Here is a 19,900-nt window from a genome sequence, read left to right on the forward strand (position 1 = left end):
ATTTATATATTAAAGACGACTTCAAGCATTACTTGGCACTTTTTTTTTTTTAAAGCTGGTACCTTAAGGATATGGTCACATACCTGCCTGCCTATGAAAACTGCACTGAGCGAGCAAACCATTTCCATAGAAGTCAGTGGAAAAACAGGCAGCTAAATACCTCCCATTAGCTGTTAAAATACTTATACAATTTTGTTGACTCCACTAAAACTGAGAAATAAGTTTAACTGCTGACTGTAACACTTGTGAAATGAGGCATTGTACTTAAATAAACAATGCAAAATGGGGTTGGGATTTAGGCATCAATAGTATTAGCCTAATGTTGGAAGAATTTGAGATATAACTGACTTCAGTTACAGATTTTTTTTTCCTCCTATTGAGACTGCAAGCACATTGAATGCCTTTGAATCCTCTTACCAAATCTTAAAAGTTCCATTTAAAATTTACGTTCTGCGACCTCAAAAGAACAGAAGTAACACACCATTGAACTGTATTTGGATGTTCAAGGCTGTTTTGTGGTTTCTTTGACCTTAGAAGAGAATGGCTTTTTGTTTGCAGCCTGTAAGTTTTCTTATCACCAAGTATAAACGTTACTTTGGACATGCTTCAGTGTTTCGAGTTCTGAAACACGACTGCCTTGTACAATGAACATTTGCAAGGAGTGTTTGCAGCATGGGTGATTTCTATCCTTGAATTTTTATTTCTGATGATGTCTTAAAATTTAAAGCATTGGAAGTCATCTCAATGACCTTCAGTAATAATGCTTCTAAATAGCATTATTTTTAAGCTTTGGTGGTTTTTGTTGTTTGTGGGTTTGTTTTGTTGTTGATGTGGTTGGTTTTTGTTTGTTTTGTTTTGGTGTGGGTATTTTTTTTTTGTTAGAGGCGAAATTATGATATTGAAGTAAAAAAAGTATAAATTATATATAGGTGAAATATATTAAATACCAAATGACTTGGCTGACTATAGGAGCAGGACCAAAGTAACAACGGGTATCATAAATGCACATTCCTGGATTAACAGTTTGAAACTAACTTCACCATTTTTACCTTGCTTGACCATGTTACTGAGAGCTTACCTCAGACCAGCAGCTGAAAGTAAGTGGATATTTAAATTTTGACCCACTTACTGCATCTTGAAGTCATGGGTTATATATGGTAAAATTGAAAAGTTACATATTTGTATAGTGTCACCACAGAAGTATTCTTCCTCCTTGGAGCTTTCTGCCAAGTTTAACCTTTTTCTTTTTCTTGTGTGTGTGTGGGGGTCGTAGCTCCAGTTAAATCAGTCTTAGACATGCCAGTGTTGGCTGAATAATCATGCTTTGTTCTCGTCATAGCGACTAAAATCTGTGTTTTGGCAGGTGTGCTATTAACTTGGAGCTGATAAGCCAGCCCTCACTCTCAAAAATGCAGGAGTAACTGCTTCATTGCTGTGGGTTTTTTTATGGGACAAATTAACCCTTGGAACTGGTTGTAGTTTAGTTCTAAATGTTTGGGCAGTTTTGTGATTTATTTTTTTTTTTTTTTTTTTTTAAATTAGGATTAGATGCCAGTGTTCTTCCTGAAACTAATTGAGTTTATTTCCTCATGTGTTATGTAAAAATGAAAAAAATCTACTTTTTCCACTCATTGCTGAATGCTATGCTAATTATTGAGTCAAAAGAGCAGGTTTTCCCTTCCATTTTCTCTTCCCAAGAGAAAGAGAGCACTGCCAAGTTTGCAGAGTTCTCATTTCAAAATAACTGTTTTGCTTTTGCTATTAAAAAAGATTAGAGTTCTTGGAAATGCAGAGTCAGGAGGGGCTATTCCTCTGCTACTGAAGAAATTGCAAGGATTGAATGCAGGAATCCCTCCACCCCACAGAATTTTTTTTTTTCTCCCAAGTTTTGTATTTAAAAAAAGTGGGCTCAAAAACCCAGTCTCTTTCTTTTTGTTGTTGTTTGGTGGTTGTTGTTTTGTTTTTCTGCTTCGTTTTGAAACAGGTTTTTTGGCAAAAATTGTTTTGAAGTAGTAAGGCTCTTTCAAATATTCTGTTTAAAAGAAACTGACAACCTAAGTCAGAATTCTTTATGGAGTGTAACCTACTAAAATTTATCATAGAAATGATATTAAAGGAGTTTCCTGGCAACTGATGGAGTTCTAAGGGAACTCAATGACTAAACGTGACAAAGCATCTACAGTCAAGAGTTTGTCTGGATTCACAGCAGTAGGCATCTTCAAGGAGATGGAGAAAATGTTTTTTGTCTCCAGTTTATTCAACCGATTCTTTCCAATAGTAAATTTCATCAAAGATTATTTAATGATGGAAAAAAGTAGCAAAGCTGGATTCTCTCTTTACATCTCCGACTAAAACCAGATGTTAAAGGGTTAGATCTATTAATTCTGAAGCGTTGCTTGCCTTCTCTCTCACTACAGCAGGCCACGTGTGAGTTCATTCGGCAGCCACCTGTGCCAGAGGCTCCCCCACCCATCTCCAGGCACAGGTTCTCCCCCCAAAGCGTCAGCGGAATCTGCTTGTCCCTGCCTGCACGATCAGTAGGTCTGGGTTAAATCAGCTGAGGGATCCCACAGAGAACTACTCTAATCTGTTTTATTTGCAGGCTTCATTTTCTGCTGAGCTATCTGCTTGAGTCTCCCTAGACTACCCCGTTGCTAGATTTGGTGTGGGAGGAAAAAAAGCTGTGAGTGTGAGGGGCTATAAGTGGAGAGGAGGTTAAGCTAAGTATTTAAGTGACACCAAGCTCTTACTGTCTTAGTTGTGACATCAGCCTACACCCTTACACTTCACTTTGGTTAGGAAGTCACCTTTAAAGGTAGAATGTGTTTTTAATTTTCTATGTATGTATCTATATAGCTATATTAAACATTATTCAATATATTCATCGATGACTTGGATGAGGGAATAGAGTGCACTGTCAGCAAGTTTGCTGATGACACCAAGCTGGGAGGAGTGGCTGACACACCAGAAGGCTGTGCTGCCATCCAGAGAGATCTGGACAGGCTAGAGAGTTGGGCGGGGAAAAATTTAATGAAATATAACAAGGGAAAATGTAGAGTCTTACATCTGGGCAGGAACAACCCCAGGTTCCAGTATAGGTTGGGGAATGACCTATTAGAGAGCAGTGTAGGGGAAAGGGACCTGGGGGTCCCAGTGGACAGCAGGATGACCATGAGCCAGCACTGTGCCCTTGTGGCCAAGAAGGCCAATGGCATCCTGGGGTGTATTAGAAGGGGGGTGGTTAGTAGGTCGAGAGAGGTTCTCCTTCCCCTCTACTCTGCCCTGATGAGACCTCATCTGGAATATTGTGTCCAGTTCTGGGCCCCTCAGTTCAAGAAGGACAGGGAACTGCTGGAGAGAGTCCAGCGCTGGGCAACAAAGATGATTAAGAGAGTGGAGCTTTCCTCCCTTATGAGGAAAAGCTGAGGGAGCTGGGTCTCTTTAGCTTGGAGAAGAGGAGACTGAGGAGTGACCTCATTAATGTTTATAAATATATAAAGGGTGAGTGTCAGGAGGATGGAGCCAGGCTCTTCTCAGTGACAACCAGTGGTAAGACAAGGGGTAATGGGTTCAAACTGGAACACAAGAGGTTCCACTTAAATTTGAGAAGAAACTTCTTCTCAGTGAGGGTGACAGAACACTGGAACAGGCTGCCCAGGGAGGTTGTGGATTCTCCTTCTCTGGAGACATTCAAAACCCGCCTGGACGCCTTCCTGTGTAACCTCATCTAGGTGTTCCTGCTCCGGCGGGGGCTTTGGACTAGATGATCTTTCGAGGTCCCTTCCAATCCCTAACATTCTGTGATTCCTGAACTTTCTTTGATTTGAAAGTGATATTTTTGTACATTAAATATTCTAGTTTCAACACACCAAATACGCCTTCATATAGATCACAAAGAAATAAAGCAACAAGTAAGTGCCGAGTGTAGTATGTTATGATCAGGAAAAGTACGCCAACATTGTAAATACTTGTGTGTATTCAGAAGCTGTGCATTCTCCTGATTACCTTGCAATATCAAACTGCATCGTCATGTTCTGTTTACTTCAAAAAAATTTCAAAACAAATTTGAATGAAATATTCTTGTTCTTTTAAATTAAATCTTCAAAAAGTGATTTGACTAATGACAGTTAACTTGTTAGGTCTGAAGGACAGGAACCTCTGTCAGCTCTTGCCCCTGGTTGCCATTTTTGAGATGATAAACTTCAGCTGCATTGCCCTGGTGAATTCTGTATGTCACATGGCATATATTGATTTAATTTGTTTCTAAGGAAATGGCCAGGTCTTGAATTTGGGATAGGGAGGTGATTAATCGTGTTTTCTGAAAGTTTCTGTTGGAGGAAACCATACCTGGTGTGTTATATATTGGCTAAGACTCCTTTTGCAGTTTGAATAGAATAGCTTTAGTTTGCCTTGCTGCCTTTTTTTTTTTTTGCCTTTTTTTTTTTTTTTTTTTTTAGGAATAGGAAGAAGCTCACTAGAATCACTATTTCATAGCAAAGGTGGTGTTCTTTAAGGAATGGATATACAGCCACTTTGTTCTGTATAGTTTGAAACTACAAAAATATCTTAGGATTGACTGATCTACCACCTAATTATTATTACTAGTTGTTCTTATCATTTCTTTTAAATCTATCAGCATTTTGGTCACTGTTTTTATTGCATAGCTGCCTTTTAAAAACTAACAGCAAGCAAAGAAGGAAGCTTAAAAGAAAGTAATTACTGTTTCAAATAAGTATGGAAGTTCCTGGTAGATGCCGCACAATGGAGTGTTTCAAGTCTTAAAGCTAAGTTTCAGCGTTGATTGATTTCCATGTGATTGTAAAATTATGGAGGAATTGCTGTAATGAGGTAACTTCTTAAATGTAGTATTTAAATAGAACTAAATTTAATATTTTATTGAACAGGGAACTTGAGAACATTTAATGTACAGTCTGCTTTTGATTTTTTGCTGATGCAGTATCTAAATCTTGCCTTTTCAGAATTTACTGTTTAAATGATGATTATTTGAATGTCTAATTCTAAATGTGTGTTACCTCTGGTACTTCCTCTTAAGGCACAATAGAAATTTCTGGTTTGCATTACAGAACTATCTGAACAGGAAGTGAAGCACAAGTGGCAGGCAGAAAACGACTTGCAGCATCTGCAGCCTGTGCCAATAACTTGTTAAAACTGCTTCTTTCTCTCACGTTTCCTTTTGCCCAAAGTTGCGTTAAGAATAGTTATTAAAGAAGTGAAGGGGAAGCAAAAAATGGTGTTGCAAGGTGTGTTGAAGCTGTTGAAATCTGTAATCCCTCTTTCTCACTCTTCCTTTCATTTTCCGCAGATAGCCAGGTGACTCCCTGCCATTCTCATGCTTTGGTGGTTTTCTTGTGCCACTTTTTCCTCTGTGGGGTGTATTTTCCTTATGGGTTTGGTGTGTATTTCTCAGTTTGTGCTGTCAAGGACTCTTTGTGTCAAGTCTTGTCTTGTTTTGGCTTTCCAGTTGGGAACACTTTGTTCAGATTGGGTTTTTTAATATATGTTGGCTCCTGTGAGATAGGATTTTTTTTTAATCTTTTTTTTTTCTTCTTAAGATGGATGTTTTTAGACAAATATGTTTAAGAACAAAGTGTTGTTGAGTTGCTTTCAATTTAGTGTGAAAATTGAGAAATGGTTATATGCCTGCTATAAAGGGATGTAGATGAAAGAGGAGCACAGTATCACTACAATAAAAAGTAGATAAATGCCTCCTGCATTTGTAATCAGCGTTTAAAGGATGAAATTCTCGTGCTGATGGTGAGCTCTGAATGTAATCTAGTGAGGTAGTTTCAATCTGACAGACACTGGCTGAGATGAAGATAACAATTGATATCCTGAGAACCCATAGGAGAAAAGCAAGTTATTTAAGAAGCAATGCTGTGTAGACAAATATATCATCTTTTGCATGTATTTAGATGTCCTGGTCAGTTATTGTTTTCACTGTGGTAGTTAATTTGCAGTTTAAAAACTGGGCATGGCTTCTATAAGCAGTGTCAAAATTTTCGTTTCTAATTACAATCTTAACCAAACAACAGCTCCACAAAATGGAGGCAGGTCTTTTAATATTGACAAGGTATTGTGTTTCCTTGACTAAATATGCAACCTTTAGTTAAGTTTTTGTTTTCTGCCTGTCAGTTCCCAGGTAAAGATACAAGGTAGCCCTGCTGGTTTTGTTACATGTTGATTTAGTGAATTAACAGGAACCAGATTCACTTGCAAACAGTTGGAGAGGGAACTGACTGGGTGTAGGGGGGCAGGTGACAGTAGCAGCTTTTTCAGAATAATCTCTACTTGTAAGCAGAGGAATATAGTATAACATCTTTCTTTCTGGTATTCTCTAAGAATGGCTTTATCAATGGTGGTAAACGTGGGCATGTTAGCAGTCTTACCTATAGTCATAGTAACTTTAGTAGCTATGCTATTAAATAGCTTGTATTTGTGAAAACTATAGTAGTCAGCTATTTAGGAAACTGTAGATAAGGTAGCAAGAAGCAGTCAGTGGCAAATAACTAATGTGAGAGAATATAGTTGCTTAACATTTTTATTTTTAGAAGCAACAAAACAGAGAATAGGGTATAGTAGAAGGTATAAAGAGGATAGGAGAAGATAAAATCATAGAATAGTTGAGGTTGGAAGGGACCTTCAAAGGTAATCTAGTCCAACCCCCCTGCCATGAACAGGGACATCTTCAACCAGATCATGTTACTCAGAGCCCCGTCCAGTCTGGCCTGCAATGTCTCCAGAAATGGGGCATCTACCACCTCCCTGGGAAACCTGGGCCAGTATTTACCACCCTCATTGTAAAAAAAAAAAAAAAAAAAAAAAAAAAAAAAAAAAAAAAAATTAAAAAAAATAAAATAAAAATAAATTTCTTCCTCATGTCCACCCTGAATCTCCCCTTCTTTAGTTTAAAACCATTACCCCTTGTCCTGTTTTCACATGCCCCGCTAAAAAGTCTGTCGCCATCTTTCTCATAGGCCCCTTTTAAGTGCTGAAAGGCCACAATAAGGTCTCCATGGAGCCTTCTCTTCTCCAGGCTGAACAACCCCAACTCTCTCAGCCTGTCCTCACAGGAGAGGTGTTCCATCCCTCTCATCATTTTTGTGGCCTCCTCTGGACCCTCTCCAACAGGTTCGTGTCTTTCTTCTACTACTCCAGAGCTGGACACAGGACTCCAGGTGGGGTCTCATCAGAGCAGAATCACCTCCCTCGACCTGCTGGCCACACTGCTTTTGGTGCAGCCCAGGATACGATTGGCCTTCTGGGCTGCAAGTGCACATTGCCAGATCATGTCCAGCCTCTTATCCACCAGTACTCCCAAGTCCTCCTCCGCAGGGCTGCTTTCAATCCCTTCATCTCCCAGCCTGTATTGATGCTGTGGATTGTGCCAACCCAGATGCAGGACCTTGCGCTTGGCCTTGTTGAACCTCATGAGATTTGTATGTGCCCAATTCTCGAGCTTGTCCAGGTACTTCTGGATGGCATCCTGTCCTTCAGGCTTGTCAACTGCACTACTCAGCTTGGTGTCATCCGCAAACTTGCTGAGGGTGCAACTTGATCCCAATGTTGATGTCACTGATGAAGATATTAAACAGTACTGGTCCCAGTACTGACCCATGAGGGACACCACTTGTTACTGGTTTCCATCCAGACATTGTGCCATTGACCACTACTCTCTGGGTGCGACCATCCAGCCAGTGCCTCGTCCACCCATCAAATCCATACCTCTCCAATTTCAAGAGAAGGATGGTGTGGGGGACCACATCAAAGGCTTTACAGAAGTCCAGATAGATTAATTCCGTAGCCCTTCCTTTGCCTGCTGCTGTAGTTACTCCATCATAGAAGGTCACCAGGTTGGTCAGTCAGGACTTGCCCAATAAAGCCATGCTGGCTGTCCTGAATCACCTCCCTGTCCTCCATGTGCCTTAGCACAGCTTCTAGAAGGATCTGTTCCATGATCTTCCCAAGCACAGATGTGAGGCTGACAGGTCAGTAGTTCCTTGAGTCCTGCTTTCTACCCTTTTAAAAAATGGGTGCAATGTTTCTGTTTTTCCAGTCATCAGGAACTTCACCTGACTGCCATGACTTCTCAAATTTCACGGAGAATGGCTTAGCAACTACATCAGCCAATTCCCTCAATATTCTGGGATGCCTCTCATCGGGTCCCAAAGAAATTATTTCAGAATTTTTTTTTTTTAATTAAGCATTGAAAAGTAGTTTAGATGTACTGAATTCAAACTATCAAAAAGGTATTCAAGTCAATCCTTTGATTTGGCTTCTCTCAGAATACCTTATTTATGCAATTGGTTTAAATGGCTAATAATTTAAAATGGTCACCTGAAAGTGCTGGGGTACATTATGAAATAAAGCTGATTTTAACTGCATAAAGTCTTTAGGTTTCAAGCAGCTTGTCAAGTGAAATATTGTATTAAATGGGGACTTTGAGATAGATAAGGCTGGAGAAATATAATCTATAGTTTTTGGTAACAAAAAGAAAAGTAGGACTGTAGGAAATAATCTGTACTAAAAGAGTAGCATTGAAGAGCTTAATACTGGGTGGAGGTTGCCTGGGTGTGCTGTCAGCTACAAGGTCTGTCCAGGCTTCCCTCAGGCTTGCTATAAATAAGGTTTCTTAAGCTACATGAATTTTAAGAAATAAAAAGGAGAGAAGCTGAGGCAAGAATGTGAGAATGTGAGCCTTTCATTTAAAATTATGCTTTAATCAAAATGCTTGTGATTTGAACGAATTCTTTCAGCTCCTCTCTAGAGTTTAAGCTTGGTCCTGAAAGCACTGGGGGTATAGTTCTGGACTTGTCTGCATTTGGTAGAGCAGGCATGTACCCCAAGAATTTTTTTGTCTAAATGTGCTATTTTCTGTTATTTCTTGAATGGTTGCAGCCTATCTGTCCATAACTTGCCTCTCACCTTCCCCTCCCCCCCAATAAAATTTCAACCCAAGCTCACGCAAAAAGAGAATGGAGCAGAGAAGGCAGCTCTCCTCCAGATCTGGTTGGACCTGGGCTGCCATGTGATGAATCTCTGACCCAAGCTGCTGCAGTTGATCTCTTACCTTTTGCTCTCAGTAGCTCCAAGCGTTACTGCCAGAGAGGAGAGTCTGGAGATGGAGTGGTGGAAAGGGAATGGCGCAGGAAAGAGTGCGGGGACTGGGAGCATTTGAGTGGGATTTTATTGGGACTTCTGCCTCCTTTTCAAGCAATTCTGTGCCTTTCCTGACTAGAGAGCAGCTTGTATGGGAACAGTAGTGGTTCAGCAGAGAGATGTTGCTGGTTCTATTTTAATCAGAACGTGGACTTGGGAACTACCAGCTGGCTCAGCAGGTCCAGTTCCGTCACAGTCTTGGGCAACTATATGATTGAGTTTGTAAAAGTGTGCAGAACATCTTATCTGCATACTGTTACACCATAAAATACTTGCAATGTGCCATAAGATAAGTAGAAAAAGACTCCAGCTGTAACTGGTAATGCTGAAAGAAAGCAGGAAAGATTATTAGCATTGCCATTTCAAGAATCATTAGGTTTGATAGGAGTATATGTTGGATCTTGTGACTTTTTTGAGGAGTAAATTCTGTTTTACACTGCAGAGGAGGGCCAAGGAGAGGTGGGAGGAAAGAAGCAATATCTTGAGATCTGATATGAGCCTTTCCCCACCCTGGTAGCTCCAGATCTAGAACTGAGGTTAGTCACAAGCATGCCAGTAAGATGGATCAGCCAGAGCACCTAGAAACATATTTTATCGATAAGAGCACCAGTGCTGTAGATCTGTATCCTGTTCCTAGATATGGCTAACTTCTGTTCTCATAACTGCTCTTGACAGTTGTTTAGCCTAGGAAAAGGGCAAGCTCTTCTGATTTATCTAAATAGAATACATTACAGGTTCCTGAATACTTCTGTTTTCTGCATCTGCTCCAGTTTAAGTTCCTGTTGTTGAATATATATGTGAAGTTGTAGTCATCCAGCATTTCGTATGAGGTCTTATGCTTTGTACGATTCCACTGATACATCCCTGTTGACTTCCTTCACCTCTACTTTATAGCTGTAGGTTTTATGATTGATTCCTTCCAACTTTGCTTATTTTGTAGTATGATGATCTGGTCTTCTTCAGAGTAGGCAGTATCTTCTGACTTTGCTGTCAGTTCTTGAAACACTCCTTGTATTTTTACTCTGATTGCAAATCTGCATGTGAAGCAAACATGCTTCCTAGTGATGATACATTTTATCCTGATAACTTGTCTCAAGATTTTCCTTCATACAACTGCTGTGCAGAATTCTTTGATTAATCCTTATTCTGTTTGTATGATTAAACTTCCTAGAAGGTACTTGTCTGCTACCTTATCCCTTTTGAAGAAACCATCTATCAGGATAAAATAGGATTACTGTCACATGAGCTATTTGTAATGTAAGTCTGCTATAATATTGCTGGTTTTTCTATGCCTTGATGTCCCCTATTACTGTCCTTAATTAGTTTTCTTCAAAATCTATTCTAAAATGATATTTAAGTTAATGTCTGTAGTTGAGTGAACACAATACAGTTGTTTTGAATACAGATAATGTTAACTTTTATTCTGTCATAAGTTTACAGATTCCTAAAAATGTTTGATAGTAGATTTACACTTTTTACAACATTAGTCGTGCTCTAAGTGTGGGGAGGGTTGACATCCCAAGGTCTGTTCCAACCTAAATTATTTCATAATTCGATGAGCTACATCCTTCAGTGAGCTAGGATGAATAATAAGTGGATTTCCATATTCTTTTTAGTTACATTAGACAACTTAAGTGTGTAAGGTTTTTTTCATCTGTATGGTTAAATAGCAATATTTTTGTTAAGGATGCTATTAGAATCCAAATATACATTTGTTCCATTGTCAAAACTTTCTTTAATTTTTAGGACATACACAAAATCATATCCACAAATTTCAATACCACTTTACTACATAGCATTTGTATTTTTACTTTTTTTTTTTCCTCTCTGACTCAAGGTTTCTTTGGCTTTTATCTTCGACCTATTGATTTATATTTCATTGAATTATTGGAAATAACATGCAATAACTTCTCTTTGTTCCCCAGCTGTAAATGGTTCAGGGCATGTGCTGTCTCTGATATTGAAAGAGTGCCTGATATATAGCACCCTAACCTCTGCTGCTATGATGTTAATAAATATACTTTCCCCTTGATCTCATTGCAGAAAGGTACAGTCACAGAGGGAGGTGTGTTGAAAATGGTCTAACTGATAGGGAACACACACAGCCTTAAAATATTTAGTCAAGTGGTTATTTCTGGCTGTAGCATGTGAAATGTTTGAATAACAGTCCAAGATGAAGTTTTATGCTACTTTGCACGAAGTGGTCTTCTCACACCTGACTCAGTCTCCTTCTCTTAGGTTTTGAATCATTCAGAAATAGTCACAGTCTCTGATTTTGCTTATGTCAAAATAAATGAGGTGCACATAGGATTTTCCTACACTTCTGTGTTACTAATCTAATTCTGGGGGTTTTTGGGAGGTTTATTTTCAAATGGGCTATGTACTTTTAAATATTTGAGGCTGTGTTTGTCAGAATGATAGCACTAATGTAAGTATGAGCTTTATTCTTTGTGGAAAACGGAAAGTCTGAAAAATGTTGAAGTAAACCAGGAAGCGCTCATCTGGCTCTTAGCCAACTTAATATTGCAGGTGTATTGGAGTCCAAGAAGGTAATTTAAGGGGTTTGAAAAAGAACCAAGTGGGGGCTGAGTGAAGAGGGTCAGCACAAGGCCGCAGAAGTGACTCCTCGGGGGTCGGCAGCCAGAGAGGCCGGGGGGCTGTGCAGAAGGATGCTGCAGCAAAGGTTGCTGGGTTGCTGCAGGGGAAGCGCTTCACAGAGCGCTACTCAGCTATGCCAAGCATTTTTACTACCCAGCCGCTAAGTAATCTGTGCATAGTATTGCTGTTTTCCTGGCTACTGGCCGGAAAGGGAAGTTTGAACTGCTAAGAAATGTCGTCCCTTTGTAGGATGAAACTTGGCCACGTGCCAGTTATTACCTTTTGCAAGACTGACTGTTTTTGGTTTCGGTCACATTGACTGACAAGGAATGTCAGGAATTCTGCTGAACATGTTTGAAATGGAATAGCAAACAATAGGTCTTTGACTCAAGTATAAAAATATAAAAGCTCTGGCATTAATTTAACTTGTGCTGGTGGTGCCGACTGGTGAGCTCTTGGTCTGTCTATACCATTTTTGTCTTCATTTCTTCTACTCTGTGTTAAGAAGCTTACTGAAAATGGCATGCGGGTTCTCTTTTTTTCATCTGGATTTGATGTCATATTTTGACATATTTGTTAGAGTGTAATTAAACTTTACCAGTAAACATGATCTCTTGCAAATGCAAGATTATCAGTTTTTCCTCTGTAAGGGAAGGTAATTCTTCATCTGCTTTTTTATTAATGGGTTCACTGCACTCTTTTTTGTTGTACATATTGTTGGAAAACACATGCATTTATGATTATTCTTATTTGTAATGTAACCTTGGATCTTCGTACTGGGAGATAATTTTAATAGAAAGTTAAAGCTAACAGTTACTGCAACAGACAGTGACAGAGGAACTGACTATGGAATTAAAATTATAGTGTATTAATAAAGACTCCTTTGCATCTGTTGTCATTCTCCTTGTGAGCCCTAGCACAGTAACCCGGTTCCCTTCAATTCTAGTTTGTGAAGGTATATTACAACTCTGCCAATACTGTTGTGTTATGAACAAGTCAGACACTTAATACACACTGTAGGATGCAACAGCAAAAAAAGGTAATTTACTCTTTAACAAGCATGAAGGTGCGGTGGATATAACGTAACATGGATTTGATCTGAGTCCAGTGTCTTGTTGCCAGTTGTGGACACTCAAGCCAAGCTGATGCCTCTGGTATATTCTCCCACCTGTACTGATTTGTGGCCCAGGGATTTCTTGAACTTAAACCCGCTTTTTGATTTAAATGCTTTTTATGGAGTTGTCTGTGAATTTTTGTAGGTGCTTTTTAAATCTATGCAAAATAATAGTATTCACATGCTATGCCAAGAATTTGGAAGTTCACCTACCTGTGTGTTGACTGAATGACTGCCACGTGTTTGATGCTTATCTGCTAATTTTGCTCGATGATGTCTGTTTCTTCTATTGAAGAACCGTGAACAGTTGTTACCTATAGCTTTCTTCATTCCATAGATGGTGTTGAAGATTCTGTTCTCAGCTGTCTCTTTTCCTGGAGGAAGACCCCTTGTCTGTTAACCATTCATTGTACCTGTGGACATGCTGTTTTGAGCACCCTGGTTGTGTCCTTCTCTGTGCTTCTTTCAGTTTTCTTATATACTTTTTGAGATGAGTAGGAACCAAGATTGGATGCGGTATTAAGGATGGATTTTTTACAGTGACATAATGTGTCTCACTTTTATAACAATTCTTCACACTTTTTTTGTTTTACTACAACTGCTATTTTTATTACTTCAGAATCTCATTCCAAAGTGAATACCTTTTTCATGGCCTGTCATCATCAGTGGGATGTTAGGATTCTGGGCTTTCTTCAACTTACATGTTTTAGTTCACATCTCTCTACAGTGGATTTCTTGTGCTAGTTTAATATCTGCTCACACAGTTGCATAAGGAACTCACAGTACTGTAGATGTTTCTTGCTTTTGTAGCTTAGAGTAGGTTAGAATTATCAAAAACCTTCATGTCTATAAAAATTGCATTAATATTTTCACAACATTTAAAGTATACAATTATCTGTGCAGTACAAGTTGTATGTGATATTAATAACAGGACTGGATATTTTGATTTGATTCCCATTGCATTAATTTACAAACTCAATCTTTTGCAGTTTTGTTGCTAGAGAAGATGGAACATGATGACATTAGTAATAAAACTCTGAAGATTACAGACTTTGGTCTGGCTAGAGAGTGGCACAGAACAACCAAAATGAGTGCAGCAGGGACTTACGCATGGATGGCTCCAGAAGTTATCAAGTCCTCCATGTTTTCTAAAGGAAGTGATATTTGGAGGTAAGAAGTTTGTCTGCTGAAGACCATGTTCAGTAGACCAATGTTGAGGTTTTTGCATGAACTTTTATTTGGATTTTTTGGTGGTTTTTTCCTAGGTTATTGTTCCAGCATATGCCAAGTATAGCTGTTCTCAGAAACAGTAATTTCACAGCATCTAGTTTATTTGGTCTACCTTTAGTTATTAATGACTTACAGATTTGGGTGAGCGAGAGGGAAAATAACAGAAAAGCGCTTATTTTTAATTTTTTTAAGAAAACAAGATCTCATTAAGAGAAGTCTTTAAAATATCTCTTGGTTAAGATACCTAAGTATTTATATCTGGAGTCTTAATATAAACAGCCATATGCTCTTGATACATTAACACATGACTGATCTAAAATCGGTGTTTAATTTATATCATATGTCTGAAAAGTCTCGTTCTGCATAAAGAAATGGCACCAGCCAGTTATTACCATATATAGTCTGTTAAATAAAAGGAAGCTGCAAACCAGAACTTTGCCAAATGTTCACTCAAATGCGTGCTGTTTTTTAGGAATCTAGAATGTCATCATGTTTAAAAGTGAACATCAGATCTAAGCGCTTATATGTATAGGGATTTTGCTTCCAGTAGCTGGAGTGAGGAGACTGTGTTAAGCACAAAATTGTTTTAACTTGCTCTCTAATTTTAAAGGTGGGGAACTCCCTGTGTTATATTTGTGAATTTCTTGTTAAAGACATTATTGTGGATCATATAAATAATATGGCTCTCAAAACTGATGCTATTTTTGAGTGGTGTAGTGTGGGATACATGTATTGTAGAAAGGTAATTTAAACTTAAGTTTTAATTTAGTACTGTCTTTTGAGTGGGGAAAAGCAGTGATTGCACAATAGGCTCTAAAAGCTGCTGTGCCTCACCCTGAAAAGTCTACATTTCCTTTCTTTTTGAAAAGTTTTCTCTCTGAAGGATCCAAGGTAGTTATTTGGGGAAGGAGGGGTGGGCTTTCATCTGTTCTCTCATGCCTCCTTATGCATGTTCTGTATTGTATAATTCTTAAATATGGTCCTATTTTGCTTAGATGCCTGTTATTCTACAGCATGAAGTAATATTTTTGGTATTCTCAGAATGTTTATATATCTGCGCTACTGTTTTGTGACACCCATTTGTCTTGTGTCTGGAATTGATTTTCAGCATTTTGTTTATATCGGTTTGAGTCGATGCCCAGTTAAGAAACATCTTTGGCTTCATTCTTTTTTTCCTTTCTTTCTTCCTTTTTTCTATAATTTTTTTTTTCTTTCGCGGGGTGGAGGTTGGGTGTAGGCGTTTCCCTAATCAGCTGTATTCCATGCTTAATTACAGGTCCTGTCCAGTCTTGTTGCTGTGATTTTAGGTATCTGAGGGGGTATGCTTTGGTGCAATTATTTTATATTCTGCTGCAACATTAGTTTACATTTTTGGAACCTACAGTATTTCTCTTCTTCGCCTTCTCTCCTGCACGCCTCTCTTGTAAAAATGTAAGTATTTAGCTCGATGATGGACGTCTAACAGGAGAGGTTTATAAGTAGAAAGGCTGTGTTGTACAGTATAGTTTAGACCTTCTTGGCTTCTAAACGTTTTCTGCTTACTGCACCTTGATCTATTCTGTTGCTTATCTTTACTCTTGCTTTAAAAGAAAGGCAAATAAAGAATACCTTGATTACAGGAGTGGTTTTTTTTAGAAAAGCATTCAGGTTACAAGTTTAAGTATGGGTCTCTCTGAGGCAAGAACACAGTATATGTCAGGAAAGTTCTGAACTTCAGTTACACATACTGAGTACTGAGTTTCCAAAAGAAGTCTGCAGACCTCTTTTTTTTTTGTTTTTTAAAAAAAACGCAGTTGAAGCTGCTCAAGTATACTCATGTTTGCAGCTAGTCTTCTAGAATTAGCCAATGCTTGGAAATGTTGTGGGAGTATTTTCACGCAGAGGCTTCCAGGCTGCACGTTCTCAGGTGTCATCCTAGACAGCAGAACTGGTGATTTCTAGGCCCTGGATGTATAACCTTTTTGCTTCCCAAACCAGACTTATAACTACTGCAGGTATTACTCTTGGGCACATGCTTCCAAATTCCCAAACAAGAATTCCAGTCTTTCCACCCCCTCCTTCCATCAATCAGCACAATTTTTTTTTTTTTTTTTTTTTTTTTTTTAGTGGTGTGTCAGTCTTGGTTTTGTGTATGGAGCCTGAAAGTGCAAACATGCTCAGAGATGTCCCAGTGCTGGCGGTGGACTTCAGGGGTGGGCTTCACGTGTGCGTCCGGCCTGCAAGCGCTTGGCAAAGCAGGGGAGCACTCGCTGTATGGCAGAATGAGCTTTTGCCTGGCACATTTAGTATAATTTTGAAGAGATTCATGTAGCAATGCTTAGTACCCTCTGCTTTAGAAGATGGATTGTAGAGTAAAATGAACTTGACCTTCATTTTGATCAGCTTTTAAAATACATAAAAGTAGCAAGTTATTGCTGGAATGACACATAGGCTTAAATCCCATTTGATGGCAGGAAAATAATTTTTAGTAATGAAAATACTTAAAAAGACATTTTTTTGAGAGTGTTTTAGTTTTTGTGGTTTAAAATTGTGTAATTCAAGCATATTATGCCTGTATTTTTGGCCTTTTGCTGAAGATGGAGGGGGAGATGGCTTTTGGTCTTTTCTTAAAAGCTCTTTCGTAGAAGCTCTGATTGTTCACCTAGGACAACTGTACGTGAGCTGGTGAAATTTAATGCACAAAGAATCTACTTCTGTAGTAGAGAGAATTAATAAGTAGTTGTCCTAGATAATGATAGATTAGTAGCTCCTCAAAACTCCAGCGTGGCAGGACTAGAATGTCTTTGGGGTTCATCCCCACAGTTTTCCCCCCACAGCATCGGCTCTTGGTACTTGAAATGAAGACTGCTTTCATTAAAAGAGATGTGTTCAGACTATTACTGTGTTGGTCTGTTTAAAATTTTACAAGCACCTTCTTGGCACTGTTGAGTACTACTTAGGATTAAAGGCTTGCATTGTAAATATAACTAAAGATAATAGAGTGGTGCAACTTTTAATAAAAAGATTATTTCTCTTTAGTTAAATTTATTGTTCTGCTTAACTTCAGAGTTTGTGCTAAAATATGTATAGAACAGTCTGAACAAGAGAATTCCTTGAATTAGGAACAGTATACACTTGCTGACATTATGTTTTCTCTAAGCACACAGATGAGAATGTAGTTCAGTAGAGTTCCACCATCACACGTAAAATGTGTATGTACTGCAGAAAGTGTTGTACTCATTGTCAGAAGTACCACTGATTTAAAACAAAATTGCAATTCATTATTTTGTCCTTCTTTGAGTATACAAGCAATTGCAGAGATTACACTGGAAAAAATTGGGATGAAAATATTAAAAAGCCAAATACTTTTCTTTATATTCTATTTTCTATTTTTCAGGAATAGACCATATCCTTCAGCTTTTGATTAACTGTGTTAGCACTATAAATTCCTCAGTTTTCTAAGATTTCCTGATAGGCAAAACTTCTTAGATGAACAGAACATAAATAAACAAATTGCTGCTGATATCCATGCTAATACTGTGTAGTTAATTGTCTTATTATTTATTAAAGTGACGTTGTACGGTCTTGTATAATGCTAAATGACTTTTTCTTGTTAAGGAGAGAGTAATAGAAGAACTTTAATAGTGCGTGTTCTTCTCCCTGTCACATCTGCTGTAGTTGAGGTGATATTTCTAGTACTAAGGGGTACATAGTAAGGGAAAGGGTACAAAGCCCTGACCTACCCAGGGCTGTACACATTTCTCCTCGTGTAGGAGAGCTCAATCCAGTCCTGCAAAACTCCCAGGTAGTTTCTTTGCACAGCTGGAGAGAAAGGGCAAGAGAAATACTTTGTATTCTGTTTTTTCCCCTTTGCCTGCTAACTTTACTACTCAAAAGCAGCAATAGATTGTCCTTTGTACCCTAGTTCTACAGACAGTGGTTCCCTGGCAGGAAGAGAAGGTGGGGAGGGGAGTGGGGAACACAACCCAAAAGAAACCAGTTGTAAAGTCTGCTTTAGGTTTACCTTCTAAAAGGAATTATTCCTACTTCCACAAAAATGACTCTGAAAACCATTCATTTCAGTGGTGGTGGGATGGGAGCTCTAGAGCAAGAGCAGCGAGTGTGCTGTCCCAGCCTTTGGTAGGGGCTTGGGTCATTTGAGTAAGCCAAATGCTGGGCATACAGACCCAAAGAAGGTAAAAGCAACACCCAGCTCTTCTGGAGTGGAGAGCATAGCAGAAATTATTACAATTAATGTTACTGCAATAGGAATTCCTATGATTCTTGATTTCTGTACATGACACTGAGGAAAGATCTCTTTAGGCCACCACCTGGAGGCAATGTTTTGTTTGTTTGTGGTTTGGTTTTTGGTTTTTTTCCCTAGCATAGGGAAATTAGTTGTATGTCTAATAAATTCTCAATCTTATGATATCTTCTGTGGGAACTGAAAAGTTAACAGGCCTTTTTAGAACACACAAGAGATTAGAAATGCACACTTGAGGATAAAGCTGTTTTTTTTCTGGTGTTTTTTTATTACCTTTTTTTTTTTTTAAATAGCATGTACTTCAAGGTGAATAGTTGTGAAATGTTTGGAGGGGGGATTAGCCTGAATGAATGTTTGGTGGAGGTTTTTTGTTCAGTTGGTTTCTGATGAGGAAAAGGTTGCTTGGTTTCCTGTTGTTCAAACTTCTGCTTGTAAACGAGATTTACATGATACTAGCATTTCTATAAAAGAGATTTCAGGCTACATTTTGGATAGGAGTGTGGGCCCATCTTAGGGTTGCATCCGATTTGGTTGATCACTCTTAGTGGAAAGGCGCAAGATGACTGAAGTAGAGCTGGTCTTAAAGACATTCACCTTTGATGTGGGAAATCCTCATGAATTTCAGTGCATGGTTGGACAGATACTTGTTTGTTCTTGAGTAAACAATGCGTCAGTATCCAGAAAATAATTGTTAAAAAAAAATTACCTTTTGTAGTTACGGAGTGTTGCTGTGGGAACTGCTTACAGGAGAAGTTCCTTACCGTGGCATTGATGGCCTTGCTGTGGCTTATGGAGTTGCTGTCAATAAGCTCACCTTGCCTATTCCATCCACCTGCCCTGAACCATTTGCAAAACTAATGAAAGGTATCTATGTTGTTTCTTCCCATGTTTTTTTAAAATTGTTATGTTTTGAGAGTATGTATCCTTGCCTGTAATAGTCATGGGGTTGCAAAATAAACACCTCATTTGATAATGTGCTGTGTACAAAGTATTTTGTTTTTCTTTTCACAGCCACCTGGTGTTACAGGCAGTTGAATTTGTTTCTGAGGAAGTCATACAGTATTACAGCGTGTGACATAAGTTATTCAGTTATGACGGAGTACATTTTTTGCTCTGGTTTTGCTGATTTCCTTTTACACTCAGATTGCACTAATTTTCATAAACTACAGGATATACACAGATCACACACTACAGATCAATACAAGCTCAAGATTAAAATCCTAAGGGGAAGAACTGCAAATGCTGGGTTTTTTTCCTTGTTGTTTCTTCCTGAACGTCAGAAATGTTTTGGAAATACTTTAGTGAGAAATCAACATTGCTTGCTGATGTCTGTTTCCTTGTGTTTAGTGACTTTACCTCTTATATGGATCCCTTCTATCGGTACTGCTAGTTTTGCTATTTCAAGTACTAAAGTTAGAGATGAAAAGAAATTGACTCAATACAAAAACAGCTGAGTACAGGTAGGTAGATGCCACTTTTGTAAATGGAAAAGGAACTAGGGAAACCTTGCAGATAAAGGGAACACATTAGAACTTGAA

At 38.6% G+C, this 19,900-nt stretch overlaps 1 protein-coding gene across 1 annotated transcript in view; it reads left to right on the forward strand.

Annotated features, from left to right (window-relative positions):
- Nucleotides 1-19,900, forward strand: part of MAP3K21 (mitogen-activated protein kinase kinase kinase 21) — a 41,798-nt gene that overhangs the window by 7,573 nt on the left and 14,325 nt on the right. Inside the window, exons 2-3 of the mRNA XM_065631845.1 lie at nt 13,879-14,059; nt 19,078-19,226. Coding sequence (XP_065487917.1) covers nt 13,879-14,059; nt 19,078-19,226 — 330 coding nt within the window. The remainder of the gene's footprint in view (nt 1-13,878; nt 14,060-19,077; nt 19,227-19,900) is intronic.

The sequence above is a fragment of the Caloenas nicobarica genome, chromosome 3 (genome assembly GCF_036013445.1).
Source record: "Caloenas nicobarica isolate bCalNic1 chromosome 3, bCalNic1.hap1, whole genome shotgun sequence".
Taxonomy (NCBI): domain Eukaryota; kingdom Metazoa; phylum Chordata; class Aves; order Columbiformes; family Columbidae; genus Caloenas; species Caloenas nicobarica.